General features: G+C 46.6%; 1 protein-coding gene and 1 non-coding gene across 8 annotated transcripts in view; both read left to right on the forward strand.

Moving 5' to 3' along the window:
• The window catches only part of Whrn (whirlin), a 91629-nt gene that overhangs the window by 48330 nt on the left and 29966 nt on the right, over positions 1-13333 (forward strand). The window contains exon 4 of one of the 7 annotated variants that reach the window (XM_074051182.1): positions 1875-2030. The exons of the other annotated variants lie outside the window; for them this stretch is intronic. Coding sequence (XP_073907283.1) covers positions 1875-1880 — 6 coding nt within the window. The 3' untranslated portion in view covers positions 1881-2030. Of the gene's footprint in view, positions 1-1874; positions 2031-13333 lie in introns of those variants that run through there. 7 annotated transcript variants of the gene reach the window in all.
• LOC141415987 (small nucleolar RNA SNORA2/SNORA34 family) lies at positions 2950-3088 on the forward strand. Its single transcript, XR_012440925.1, has one exon. It is a non-coding gene; the product is annotated as a small nucleolar RNA SNORA2/SNORA34 family (small nucleolar RNA).

The raw sequence follows: 13333 nt of genomic DNA on the forward strand, positions 1-13333 counted from the left end.
CAGGTTGGCTTTGAACCACGATCCTCCTGATCTCTGCCTCCTGAGTAGCTAGGATTACATGTGTGAGCCACTGGTGCCCAGGGATTTTTTTTTAATGTAGCCTTAAAATACCTTTACAAATATATTTTGTGATTACAAAGAGAAAACAAGGTCACAGTGGAGAATCCCGGCAAGGATTACACCTTAGCTTGAATGTAATACAGATTTTGAAAAATCACATTTTCCTATTGAGAAAAAAAAAATCCTTGCTATTTGTAGGAAAGAGAAATAATTTCCTGGTCTGTATTTTCCAGGGAAGTCCTTCCTCTCCTGCCCCTGTCCAGCCCCTGGGATGTAACAACTGTCTGCAGGCAGTGTGTCCTTCCAAATCTCCTTGGATGTGGCCTACTGAACACAGTGACTTGGGGACCCTTCTTATTCATTCTCTTCCTTTTATGAAGCAGTTCTCAGCATCTTAGAAAATGGCTTCCCTTCTCAGGTCAGAACTTGACATCTCTGAGCTAAAAGACTTATGTTAAGCTGTGACCACTTCAGAGTATTGAGATGGATTTTCCTTAAAAGCAAGGCCACAGGGCTAGGGTGTAGCTCAGTGGTACAGTACTTGCCCAGAATGCATGAGGCTCTAGGTTCAATCCCCAGCACCGGAAAGAAATAAAAATATCAGTACAAAAATGTAGTGCAAGTGTATTTTAGTGGTCTTATTAACATTTTTACCTATTGCCATGTAATGTCCATCGTGTTTTCTCTGTGCTGTCAGAGAAGAAAACCAGGCAAGGAGAAGCCACAAAATGTTCCTAAGCAGGCCATCCTCTCAAGGAGGGGTCTGCAGAGAGCTGTTTGCTGGTGGCACAGGGGACAGTGTCCCTCCCCTTACACCCCAGGCACGGTGGAAACTGTGGGTGGAACAGAGCAAGGCGTGACCCTATACCTGGATTCCCAGCTGCCACATAAGCAGAAATGACACAGAAGAGGGAACAGCAAAGACTCTGGTGTCCCAGGAGCACTGTGAGAGGAGCGGCGTCAGCCACTTCTGCAGAGTGGCTGTTCTGGGCTGGGCCTCTGCTAAGCACTTTCTGTGCTCCATCTTAATGAAGCCCTTGACAATGTCCATGGTAGATACCACACCATCATTCACCGAGAGATGGGCAGAATGAAGCCCAGAGAGGTTTAGCCTGTGACCCTGAATCTGTGTGATGGAAAAAATAAGTCCAGACTGACAGCTCCGCAACCCAGCAGTTGGCCCTGCCATCAGCACACTGGCAGCACTGTCCAGGTTCCGCACACTCTGCTTTTGGCTCTGGCACCTGGAGGAGTCGTCTAGCTGTTCAGAATGTGTTAAGCAAAAGCCTGAAATGGCAGGAAGGCAGTGATAAAAACAGGTAACAATGACAGAGAAGCTTTTATTTTATTTTACTTTTCCTGATTGGGAGTGAATGATTTTTTTTATTCATTTATTCATATGTTCATACATTTTTGGGGCCATTTCTCCCCCCTGCCCTCTGGCCCCCTCTCTCTCCCCCCACCCCCTCACTTCCAGGCAGAACCTGTTCTGCACTCTTCTCCAATTTTGTTGAAGAGAAGACATAAGCAATAATAAGAAAGACAAAGCATTTTTGCTAGTGGAGATAAGGATAGCTACACAGAGAGAGTCCTAGCATTGCTTCCATGCACAAGCGTGTTACAACCCGAATTGATTCATCTCTACCTGACCTCTTCACTACTTCCTGCTCACCTTCCCATAGTGGCCTCTGTCACTTTAAGGTTACCGTATTAACTCCTCTGCAGTGGGGACATCAAATGTGTTCAAGTTTTGGGTGTGTGCTCTCCCTTTAGCGTGTGACCCAAGTCTAATAATATTACTACATTTGTTTTAGGTCTGATGTCCACATATGAGGGGGAACATACGATTTGTGGTCTTTTGGGCCAGGCTAACCTCACTCGGAATGATGTTCTCCAATTCCATCCATTTACCAGCGAATGATAACATTTTGTTCTTCTTCATGGCTGCATAGAATTCCATTGTGTATAGATACCACATTTTCTTAATCCATTCGTCAGTGGTGGGGCATCTTGGCTGTTTCCATAACTTGGCTATTGTGAATAGTGCCGCAATAAACATGGGTGTGCAGGTGCCTTTGTAATAACCTGAGTCTCATTCCTTTGTGTATATCCCCAGGAGTGGGATTGCTGGATCATATGACAGATCTATGTTTAGGTTTTTAAGAAGCCTCTGTACTGTTTGCCAGAGTGGTTGTACCAGCTTACATTCTCACCAGCAGTGTACAAGGGTTAATTTTTCCCCACATCCTCGCCAACACCTGTTGGTGGTGGTGGTTTTGATGATGGCTATTCTAACAGGGGTGAGGTGGAATCTTAGTGTGGTTTTGATTTCCATTTCTTTTATGGTCAGGGATGGTGAGCATTTTTTCTTGTGTTTTTTGGCCATTTGGACTTCTTCTTTTGAAAAAGTTCTGTTTTGTTCACTTGCCCATTTCTTTATTGGTTCATTGATTTGGGGGGAGTTTAAGTTTTTGAGCTCCCTGTATTTCTGGTTATCAGTCCCTTGTCTGATGTATAGCCAGCAAATATTTTCTCCCACTCTGTTGGTGGTCTCTTCAGTTTAGAGACCATTTCTTTTGTTGTGCAGAAGCTTTTTAATTTCATGAAGTCCCATTTGTCCATCCTTTGTCTTAGTTGCTGAGCTGCTGGGGTTCTATTGAGGAAGTCCTTGACTATACCTATTGCTTCCAGAGTATTCCCTGCTCTTTCCCATACTAACTTCAGAGTTTCAGGTCTGATATTACGGTCCTTGATCCATTTTGAGTTGATACTAGTACAGGGTGATAGACATGGATCTAGTTTCAGTTTTCTGCAGGTAAATAACCACTTTTCCCAGCAGCATTTGTTGAAGAAGCTGGAATTGGAACTCAGGCAAGTCACATTGTTCCTATGGCTCTAAATCAAGGCCAGCAGTTTGCTTAAGCTATTGCTTTCAAACAGGAGCCTAAAGAAATAAATCTTTCTGTGGTCTATAGGCCATTTCAGGACATTGGAAATGTAATGGTCAGTTCATTAGAAAGAAATGTCTGGCTAGAGAAAAGACAGAAAGAAAAAAAAAAGTCTTGCACCTAACCCTTCTCACATCCTCTCTGGCCCATCCCAGTGGCAGGGGCAGGGGAGGGAGAGGCACAGGACAGAGCCTTCCCCTGCAGACAACTAACTTTACTCCTTTCTGGAACTGTAGATGACTGATGTCTCCACTTCAGGCTTTTCCTCCTTTTCCTCCATGTGGTGAGTCTGCAGGACAGTAGCACAAAAGTGACCACTGGCTCACCTGTTGCTGCAGAGCACATCCCTCCAGGTGCTTCATCCCAATCACCCTCGGCCCTTGCGGCAGTTCCAGGAGGAGGACCTGGTTGTCACTTCCCCATTTTATCTGTGCTCCTGATGTCCCTGAGTCCCAGAGAAATGGGATTCCAGTGCAGGCTCTCTGAGGTCACCCCCATCTGTGGCTGCTGCCAACAGGGAAGTAAGCTCAGGAGTCAGAATGCCTTGGGTTGGTTTTTTATCTTCACTGGGAAGTGCTTTGTCTGTTTCCCAGACACCATACCCTGTGCTCAGCAGGTCGCCTGTACTTGCACACTGATACCATGTCATCCGTGGGACCACACGAGCGTTCATACTCGTGAACGCTCAGCGTGTGCTAGTAAGTGGTGAGCCATATCGGCCCTGGGTGGGACGGGGACTCACAGAGCAGATGATGGGGCGTCTGCCATCCCGTGTGAGCTCAGGGGCCTGGCTCAACTTCCAAGATGATTTAAATAGAAATTTATGATGAAGGCTGAATTTCAGCAAGAAAGTGTTTTCTGAGGGAAAATGAATACTACAGCAGGTACTTTCTACACCTGCTGCGGCCGGGCCCTGTAATGATGTCATCAGGCTGGTTCATGGGGTGGTTAAAAGCAGACACTGGAGTCAGATTTAGCGCCCTGTTACATTACCTCCCTGAGCCTCAGTTTCCTCATCCATAAAGTGGGGCTAATTCTTCTTGCCAGAGAATCTCTAGCAAGCACTCAATGTAGATAAAAATATTCAAAACAGTACTGACTTTGCAAACTTGTTTCTGATTTTCAGTTTCACACTGTAAGGTAAGTAGCCTGAGTCTTGTCAGAGGCTCAGAAAGTGGAAAGGATTAGCCCAGGCCCACTGTTCTGCCATGGCCTGCCTCCCAGGCAAAGGGATGGTCTTGCACTGTCCTTCTGGAAAGTAATAAACCCAAGGCTCTTTCTGCCAGTTCCTCTCGGGCATGCTGGCCCCATGCACTACCCACTTGCAGAGTGGCATCCTTGCCAGCCCTCGATTGCTCTGGGGCCTGGAGATTCTTTCAGCAAGAGGTGGATAACAGCTTCCCTGTCATTGCTAAGATCCCAGCTAGAAAGCTGGCATTGCTCCCTTCCGAACTGCGCTGGAGCCAGGCTCTTGCTGACGAGCCAGTTCCTCATGGCTGTCTTTCCCTGAGGTTTGATGGCCCCTCTCCTACCCAGGCCAGCCTCCATAGCCCTAGCATCTTGCATCTCTTCCCAGGGACTGTGGAGGAGATGCCCAACCCAGACTAATAATAATAATGACAATGACACCTGTGTCCTAGGGACTGTACCACCAGGAAGGCATGACTCCATGCATGTAAAGCCCCTAACCCAGTTCCTGGCAGCTGTCATGATGCATGTGATTACTGTTCCCACAGTGTGCATGCTAGTGGAGAAATTGGTTCCTAGAGGCCTTTGAGGTGCTCGGGTGCTGGCAAATCGGCATCATGGTTGACTGACTGTCTTTCCCAGGATCTTGACAGTGATTTTGTCCTGAGGTCCCCCCAGCACCTACTGGTGACTGACTGCTGGAGTTTCTCCTAGCAGACCACACACATTATCAATCCTTCCTTGTGATCTCTCTTAGTTCGAAGCCTCTGAACAGGTGTTGAGTGAATTACAGATGTTCAAGGTGTCCAGTCCTCCTACCTGGACTTATTGGAGACCTGGCTATGTGGTAATTGTTCCCAGGCAGGTCACCACCAGAAAGACTCAGTTTGTCCAGGGGGGCCCATTAATGTAGAGCTGAGCTGGGATTTGCCGTGGTCACAGGGAAGGGTGAGAGCATTTAATGGTGTGCTCAGGTCCCTGTGACCATTCATCCACCACAAGGGGGCTGCTGGCCCTGGGCTGCCTTCAGGCGTTCCCTCTAAGCTGTCACGTTCAAGTGGCTGACCAAAGGGCCTGAGGTGGGGTGGGCACCTGAGGAAGTCATCAGTTGTCCTTTAGACTTCAGATGTGGCCACGCCAAGCTCAGTGTTTGCGTGAGGAGGGTAGGACTGGCTTTCTGATTCTGAGGTCAGCCTGGATGCCCTTTCATAAGGGAAATTGTTGCTGTGGGCTCTTTCTCAGCCCCTGCTTTGTGATGGGGCCCTTTGGGCGGTCATGGTATCAGAGAGTGTCTCTGCAGATGGATCACTGAGGCACGTAGCTGAGTGTGGATCAAGGTGGTAAGCATTGTGGTTGGTATGCTGCAGAGCCACCCAGGAGTAACAGCTGTGCAGCCACCATAGGCTCTGTTTATGGACACTGGGGGTCAAGAAAGTGGACAGGCCACAGGAGGAGCGGCTGCTCTCTGGGGCCACAGCCAGAAGACTGGAGTTACCCAAAATTTGTTGCCTGTCATGTCTGAAGGCTGATGCTGACATCGGCCGGGGACCCTGGGGACCTGGGCCTTTCTATGCCATCTTTGCACAGGGCTACTTGGAGCTCTTCTAAGCATGATGGCTTAGCAAGAGATTCAGGGGGGTGAGTTCCGGGAGGGAGGCAGCTGGAGGCTGTATTCTTTTCGTGTCCCTGCCTCAGAAGGCAGATGGCACCCCCGCCATGGGTCTACATTGTACAAATCTGTCACATGTCCAACAGGTTCAAGGGAAGGAAAGCAGGCTCTTCCTTCTGAGTGAAACTCCTAGAGCCACTGTGACAAATGACCACAAACTGGGTGGCTTACAGCAGCAATGACTATTCAGTTCCAGAAGCCAGAAGCCCAATGTCAGGTGTCAGCAGGATCACCTCCCTCCAAAGTTCTTAGGGGACAGTGGGGGCAGGGGGTGGCATCTTGCCTCTCCCAGCTCCTGGTGGCTCTGCTGGTCTCCTTTGCTGGAAAACTGTAATGGAACTGAGTCTCAAAGAGATACCACGCTTTTAGTGCTGGTACTGGGATGCCAGGAGAGCACAAAACATCTACTCTGCACAGGCTCCTTTAAGCCCCTCACAACAACCCAGTAGTAAGGGTTCTTATCCCTTGTTCATCAGTATGAGGCTCAGAGAGGTTCAATAACTTATTCAAGGTCACACAGCCTGAAAGTGGTGGGGCCAGCAGGCCACCTTGGAGTCTTTGTATTTAACCACTGCACCACCCTGCCTATGTTGGGACCTTGGGAGGAGCCCTCAGTCCAGGTGAGGAGGGCCCACTGTGTTGCAGAGAGGAGGTGGCTTTGTCTGAGCCATGCAGGTGATTGCTGAATGAGCAGACCGGTGCAGAGCACCTGTGTCTAACGCACAGTCAGGAGCTTAGAACCTCCTGGGTCTGCCGTTATGCAGCATGTGGTGTGGTGGGGCCCTGCATGCAGGAGATTACGCAGGCAGAGAACTGGAGGAGGAGATATTCACAAAGGAGCCAGTGAGGCAAAGGTGCAGGCGTAAGGGTGGGGGCTGGGGGAGCTGAGAGGACATGAGGGTCCAACAGGTCTGAGAGAATGGATGGGGGCAGGGGCTGTGTGCTAGAGCTGTTTACCTAAACCCTTTGAGGACCTGTTTCTTTTCAGCTTTATTTTTTTCCAGCTGCTAACACAGCCATAACACACACAAACACATGCAGAAAGAAGGCATGCCACCTCCTACTGACGTGCATTTCTTCTTCGTCTTATTAACCTCTCCTTACTGAGAAACAATTTGTTCACCATAAATCCACCTTGTCAAAGTGTGCAAATCAGTGCTTTTTAGTGTAGTCACAAGGTGGCACGGATGTCATCACTATCAAATTTCACAACATTTTCATCACCCCCCTGAAACCCGTATACCCATTAAGCAGCCACTCCTGAACCCTTCCCCACTCCCCGGAAACCACTAATGTCCACTCTGTCTCTCCAGATCTGTGCTTTGGGTACTGCTCATCGATGAGTCATAGAGTGTGTGGCCTCTGTGTCCCCACTTGCATAATGTTGTAGCCTAGATCAGCAAATTCATGTTTATGGCTGCATAATACTCTCTTGCGTGACTACTCTATTTTATTTATTCATTAGCTGATGGATATTTGGGTTGTTTTCATCTGTGAGCGTCTGACTCTTTTCTCTGTGTATTTTTACATAATTGATAATCATACAGCTTGGACTGCTTTGCATTTCACATTTTTCTCTTGCTTTTTCCCATGTACGGTAATTAAAAACTCCTCACAAGCACAATTTGTAAGAGTTGCTTAATGATATTCCATCCTGTAGCTGAATTATAATTTACCTAACCATTCCCTTGAAATCAAGCATTTAGCTGTTTCTAATTGAAATAAGGTTTTCAAGAGAACAACAAATGAGAGAACCCTCAGAGGAAGTTTCCAGAGAGCTTAAACCCAAGCCTATTTGTACCTGCAGGCTGTGGAGCCTGGTCATGGGGTAGGAGTGATATTTCCCAAATTGCTAAGAGGACAGGGTAGGGATACCTAGGGTAGAGATACCTAGGGAGGTAGCAATCCCCACTTCCCCATGCCCCCAGTGTGGAGAGAAATGATGGAAGGTGATAACCTGGGCTCCCCAAATCTTTACCTCCCCAAAATCTTGTACCTCCCCCAAATCTTGTAGCACCCCAGATCTTTACACTTCTTTTTAGAATTTCTTTTTCTTTTTACCCCGACCATGCTGTGTTCAGATACAATTTATAGAGTGCAGAAAATAAATGAAGATCTTGAAATTAAAATCTCCTGGCATTTACCACTCAGGGATGCCTGACGAACAGTCGGTCATGTTTCTCTCTGGTCCTTATAACACAGTTGAGGACCACATTAGATGGGAAATGTTAAACTAACCATAGAATTCTGACTTCCTGCTGTCTGAGGAAGGCATCCTGGAGGCCTGGGCGTTGGCCTCTGTAGCATCAGTTCTCCCCTAGATTTCCTTCATTTCTACCCTGCTGGCCAGGCCAAAGCGCCTAGGCTGCCAGCTACTTCTTTAAGCAAGACCAGCAGATAGTCTGGGAAGAAATGTAAAAGGAAGGAGATGAAGAAAATTCTGGACCTCATGGGCACTGGTCTTTGCTGCCGACCCCAAAACAGGACAGTTTAAAGCTTGGGGTGGAAACGGGATTCTGATTCCCTAATGTCTGTGTCCTGAGAAGACATTTGATAGGTCTTTACCATTCCTAGTCCCTAAGATAAAAAGGGAATTGCAGATTTCAACAGCCCTTGGGTCTCTGGGGCTACTGTTGGGCTCCAGTTAGTAAGTGGAGGCTCTAAGAGACTCAGCCACTGCCCAGGGTCACATCTGCAAATGGCTCAGTGGTTGAGGGAGGAACCTTCCAGCGGGAGGAATAACCACTGGGAGAATACATCCAGCGGTGGAGCCCCCAACTATGGGCTGAAATAGGTGGGCTGGCAGCCTGCTATATCCAAGCAGTGGGTGTCCTGTGAAATTCAGCTTCACCCTCCTGTGCACCAGGTGCCAGGTTTTCTTGCTGGTATTTGACAGGGCCCAGAGCCTTCTGCATTGCGAGGCAAGAGTTCTATGACTGAGCTATTTGAAACCCCTAGTTACAGTTTAGAAATGCCACTAAAAGTTGTGCCAGTATGTGTAAGAGGACCTTGACCCTCCACTCCTGTTATGTGTCTTCCCCTTGATAAACACTTATTTGGCACAGGGTCTTGCTAGATAATTTCAGCCTCCTAAACATTGGGATTATAGGTGTGTGCTATCACACCTTGTTTAAATAAGCATTCTCTTTAATAAACTCAAATTTAAAAAAAAAATCTTAGGGCAGGTGGAGTGGCTCAAGTGGTAGAGCACATGCCTAGCAGGCTTGAGGCCCTGAGTTCAAGCCCCAATACTGCCAAAAAAAAAAAAAATCTGACTTTCAAAAGGAAGTGTGTCTACTGTAGACTATGGAGAGAATCCCATGGGTGCTATTGCACCCATCTTGGTGTATCTCCTTCAGTGTGTCACGCCTACATGGAATAGAATAAGGGTACAGAGATTTTAGCAAATTTGGGTGTAAGCTGTTTTCTTCCCAAACAATATAACACTTAGATCCTTCCACGTGAGAATGACTGTGACAAAAGGAGGGAAGTCGCTCATTTGGGGAGAGCTATAGATGGGAAGAGTTTCTGAGAGAACAGAGGACAAAGGCCCAGAAACTGATACGGCGATTCCTGCTGAGGCTTAGCAGGGCCCTGAAACCACAGATTGCGAGACATGAGATTGGGTTTTAAGGCAAGGGAACTTAGGGGAAGATTTCACAATTAGTCTACACTCCTTTTTTTTTTTTTAAAGAACTCTTCAACCATTTGTACTATATGTTCACATTGGTTTTGTAAAGTTAAAAAATATTAATTGGAAGAAGTCATTGCATGTCATTCAGTGTTCTCCACCACTATTTTTTATGGCATTCCCACAAGCTCTATAGAATATGGCATTTGACTAATCACTAGTTCCTGGACATTTAGGAAGGGATTCAAACTCTTTTTTGTCAATTTAAAGCTAGCATAACCGTGGTTCTTTGTTTGGGGTGAATTCCTAGAAGTAAAGTTGCAAAGGGCTTTGTGCCATTTTGTCAGATGGGCCTTAGCAAGTCGCCACCAAGTGGTGCTCCAGCAGGTGCCCTGTTACCTTTCCTCACCCAGCTGAGTGGTGGCAGTCTTCCCTCTCAGATGTATTTGGCAAACCATGGGTGCCCATCATGGCTTGTACCATACACGTGGCATGCAAAGTAACGGACCCCGAAAATATCAATAGCCTCATCCTCAGAACTAGCAAATATGTTGGGCTGGATGGTGAAAGGAATTAAGCATAGAGGTGGCAAGGCTGCTACTCAGCTGACCTTGAGATGGAGATGGGCCTGGATTAACCTGGGAGGCCCAGTGTGATTGCTAGAATTATTAGAAGTAGAGGTGGAATCAGAAAGAAAGAACTAGAGAGAGATGGCCTGTGGCCTGATGATGCCAGCTCTGAAGGTAGAAGAAGGGGCCACCAGCCTAGGAACGTGGGTGACCTCTAGAAGCTTGGAAAAGATAAGGACATGAATTGTCCCCAAGTCTCCAGAAATGAACTTGGCCTTTCTGACATCCTGATCTTAGTCCAACGGACTGTTCTCACTCTGGCTCTCAGGAGGCATCAGTTCCCATCTAGCAGTCTCCCCCATCCGGTGCTGGCCTCCACCACATTGCTTGCTTCCTGGTCACAGTGGCTCTCTCCCTAATGTATTTAGAAGGACAAGCCTATGTCCTTCTTCCTGACTTTGAAGCTATCAGTGGAAACACTCTTATTTTTGATGTCCTGATGCACTCCACAAAGGACTGCACCTGGAAGATTTGTTTTCAAGTGTTTTGCTTTGAAATAATTTCAGCCTTACAAAAAAGTTACAGGCATATTGCAGGGAACTGCTGTATGCCCTTCACCGCAATCCACCGGTTTTTCTAGTGTGCTACACTGGCTTTTTTATCTCCCTCTCATGTTGGAGTTGAATGTCTCAACTCCAATGTCCTTTGTCCCTAGATGCTTCTATTTTTTTTTTTTTCTCCTAAGAACAAGGACATTCACTTAACCTAGTCACAGGACAATGACCAAAACAGGAAGCTTGTCATCAGGGTGATACTGTTACATCTAATCTACATACTCCTTCAGATTTTGCCTGTACCCCTCTTTTTCTTTTTCTGTTTCCTTCCGGTCTGGGATCTAAACTCTGATCACTTGTACATTTTGTTCTCATGACGAGTGTCATTTAATTTCGAGCAGTTGCTCATCCTGTCTGTCTTTCCATAACATTGATATTTGGGGGGCACTGTGGCTCCTTATTTCATAGACTATACCTCTGCGTGGGTCATGTGATGTCTCCTACAACTGGGGCAGTGATGCATGCTGGCAGGAACACCCAGCCTCAGGGCTGGTCCCTCATGGGGCCTGTGATCACAGTTTCTCCCATTATTAGGGTGATGACCTTGATCACTTGGATAAATAATGACTGCCAGGTTTCCGAACCCCAAAATGACTTTTATAATTAACAGCTTGTTTGCAGGTGATATTTTGAGACTGTAAATATCCTTTACTGGTTTTGCCTGATTTGGTTGCTTGGCAAATTTAATAAAAAGCTCAATAAGGCATTTTCCTACAGGGGCAAACTGTGTCCTCTTACCTATTTAGAGCAAGTACAGATCTGTGCATTCTTCTTTATTTGTCAGGTGATGATTTATCACTGTCACCATTTGCTTTGATAAAGTGTCCCAGATTTAGGCATGGCTGTCCCTTATAGCTGGCTCCTGTGTCCTTCACACACACACCTGTCATTCTTGGCACACACTGTCATTCTGTGCTCTCTGGCTCTAGCAGATGGGCTGGGTTCATCTTATACTTTTTCCTGCCCCAGCTTTGGGATGGTCCTCCTGCAGGGCACCTGGTTTTCAGTGGGGAATGGTGTTTGGAAATCAAGATCTGCGGGTTGATGGGCTTGTGGCTACTAGGGTGTCATCACTTCCAGGCCTCTGAGTGGACAAACCTAAGAACACACATACACATACATGAAGTGTATGTTTACCTGTTTGTATAAAACCCTGAGTTCATTCACCCTCCTGCCTCCTCTTCTGGTCTGACACAGGTCCTTCCTGCCTTTTTTGCTTCCTCAACAGTGAGAGACCAAAGTCCCACTTTGAACAGATGTATTCATTTGCTCGGTTTTACTGGACACGATGTGTTTTGAAAATTGCCACGCATGCAGACCCCCGTGTGAAGCAAGCCATCCATGCAGACGGGGCAGTGGGAGTAACTTTATAGGCAAAGCCCTTGAAGGCTTGGGTTAGTTCCGTTTCTGCCTTCAGCGTAGTTATCTTACTTGTCTGAAATAGGTTCATTTGTTTCTGCTGGTACTCAGTAGAGTTTCCCTCCCCCGTCCTTATCACGTTAATTTTACTTTCTGAGTAACTGTGACATTGGAGCTGTACTCAGAGTGTCCCTCCCCAACCTCTTCTCACCCATTCCTTACAGGCAACCAATAAATGAGTTCCTGGTTTAGTCCCCTTGTTTTGTTTTTCCAAAATGAAGAGGTTCATGTATACTTTTCCTTATTTCCTATATAAAAGACAATACCCAATAGATATTCCTTTGTGCTTAACGTGTAAATGTACTTTCCTTGAAATCATGATGGTCAGTGCATAGAGATCCTTGCCATTCCTTTTTCAAGCTGTGTAGCCCCAGCGTGGCTGTACCATGGTTTATTCAACCATTCTTTTCTGTATGAGTACTTAGTTCATTTTCAGGTTTGTTTGAGCGGGTGCTGGGACTGGCGTTTGAACTCAGAGCTTCACACTTGCAAAGCAGGCACTCTACAGCTTGAACCACACTTCCAGGCCATTTTGCTCTGGTTATTTTGCAGATAGAGGTTGTGGGAACTAAACATTTCTGGTTCTGGCCTGGAACCTCGATCCTCCTGATCTCAGCTTCCCAAGTAGCTAGGACTACAGGCGTGAGCCACCAGCACCCGGCTCGTTTTCAGTAATTTTGCAGTAACAAGCATTGCCACGTGAGTAGCCATGTGTTTGTGTATTTTCTTACTTTTGGAAGCATATCTTTCTAGAAAAGGGATCCTCTAAGTGTTCCATCCTGAATTCCCGCCAGCTGTGTGAGTGTGCCTGTTCCCCACAGCCAACAAGCGCTGTCAAGGTTGTAATTTTCCCCAATCTGATAGGTAAGAAATGGTATCCTAATGTCACTTGTTTCACAATTTTCTTACTATGAGTGGAATTGAACAAATTTTCATATGCTTGAGGGCCATTTTTTGTCTTTTTTCTAACTTGCTCATGTCTGTTATCCTTCTGCTATCAGGGTTTTGGATTGTTTCCCCTAAAATTTAAGAATTCTTTATATGTTAGGGCTAGCTGACCTCATTTCTGTGACACACGTTGCAGATGCTCTCTCCATGCGTCTGAGTGAGCTCAGGCTGAGTAATGCACCATAGACTTAGTGACTTAACCAGTAGAAATTTATTTTCTCCAGTTTTGGAGTTGGGAAGCCCATGGTTAATGTGCCAGCCAGTTTGGTCCCTGGTGACACTGTCTT

This window comes from Castor canadensis, chromosome 13 (assembly GCF_047511655.1).
Source record: "Castor canadensis chromosome 13, mCasCan1.hap1v2, whole genome shotgun sequence".
Taxonomy (NCBI): Eukaryota; Metazoa; Chordata; class Mammalia; order Rodentia; family Castoridae; genus Castor; species Castor canadensis.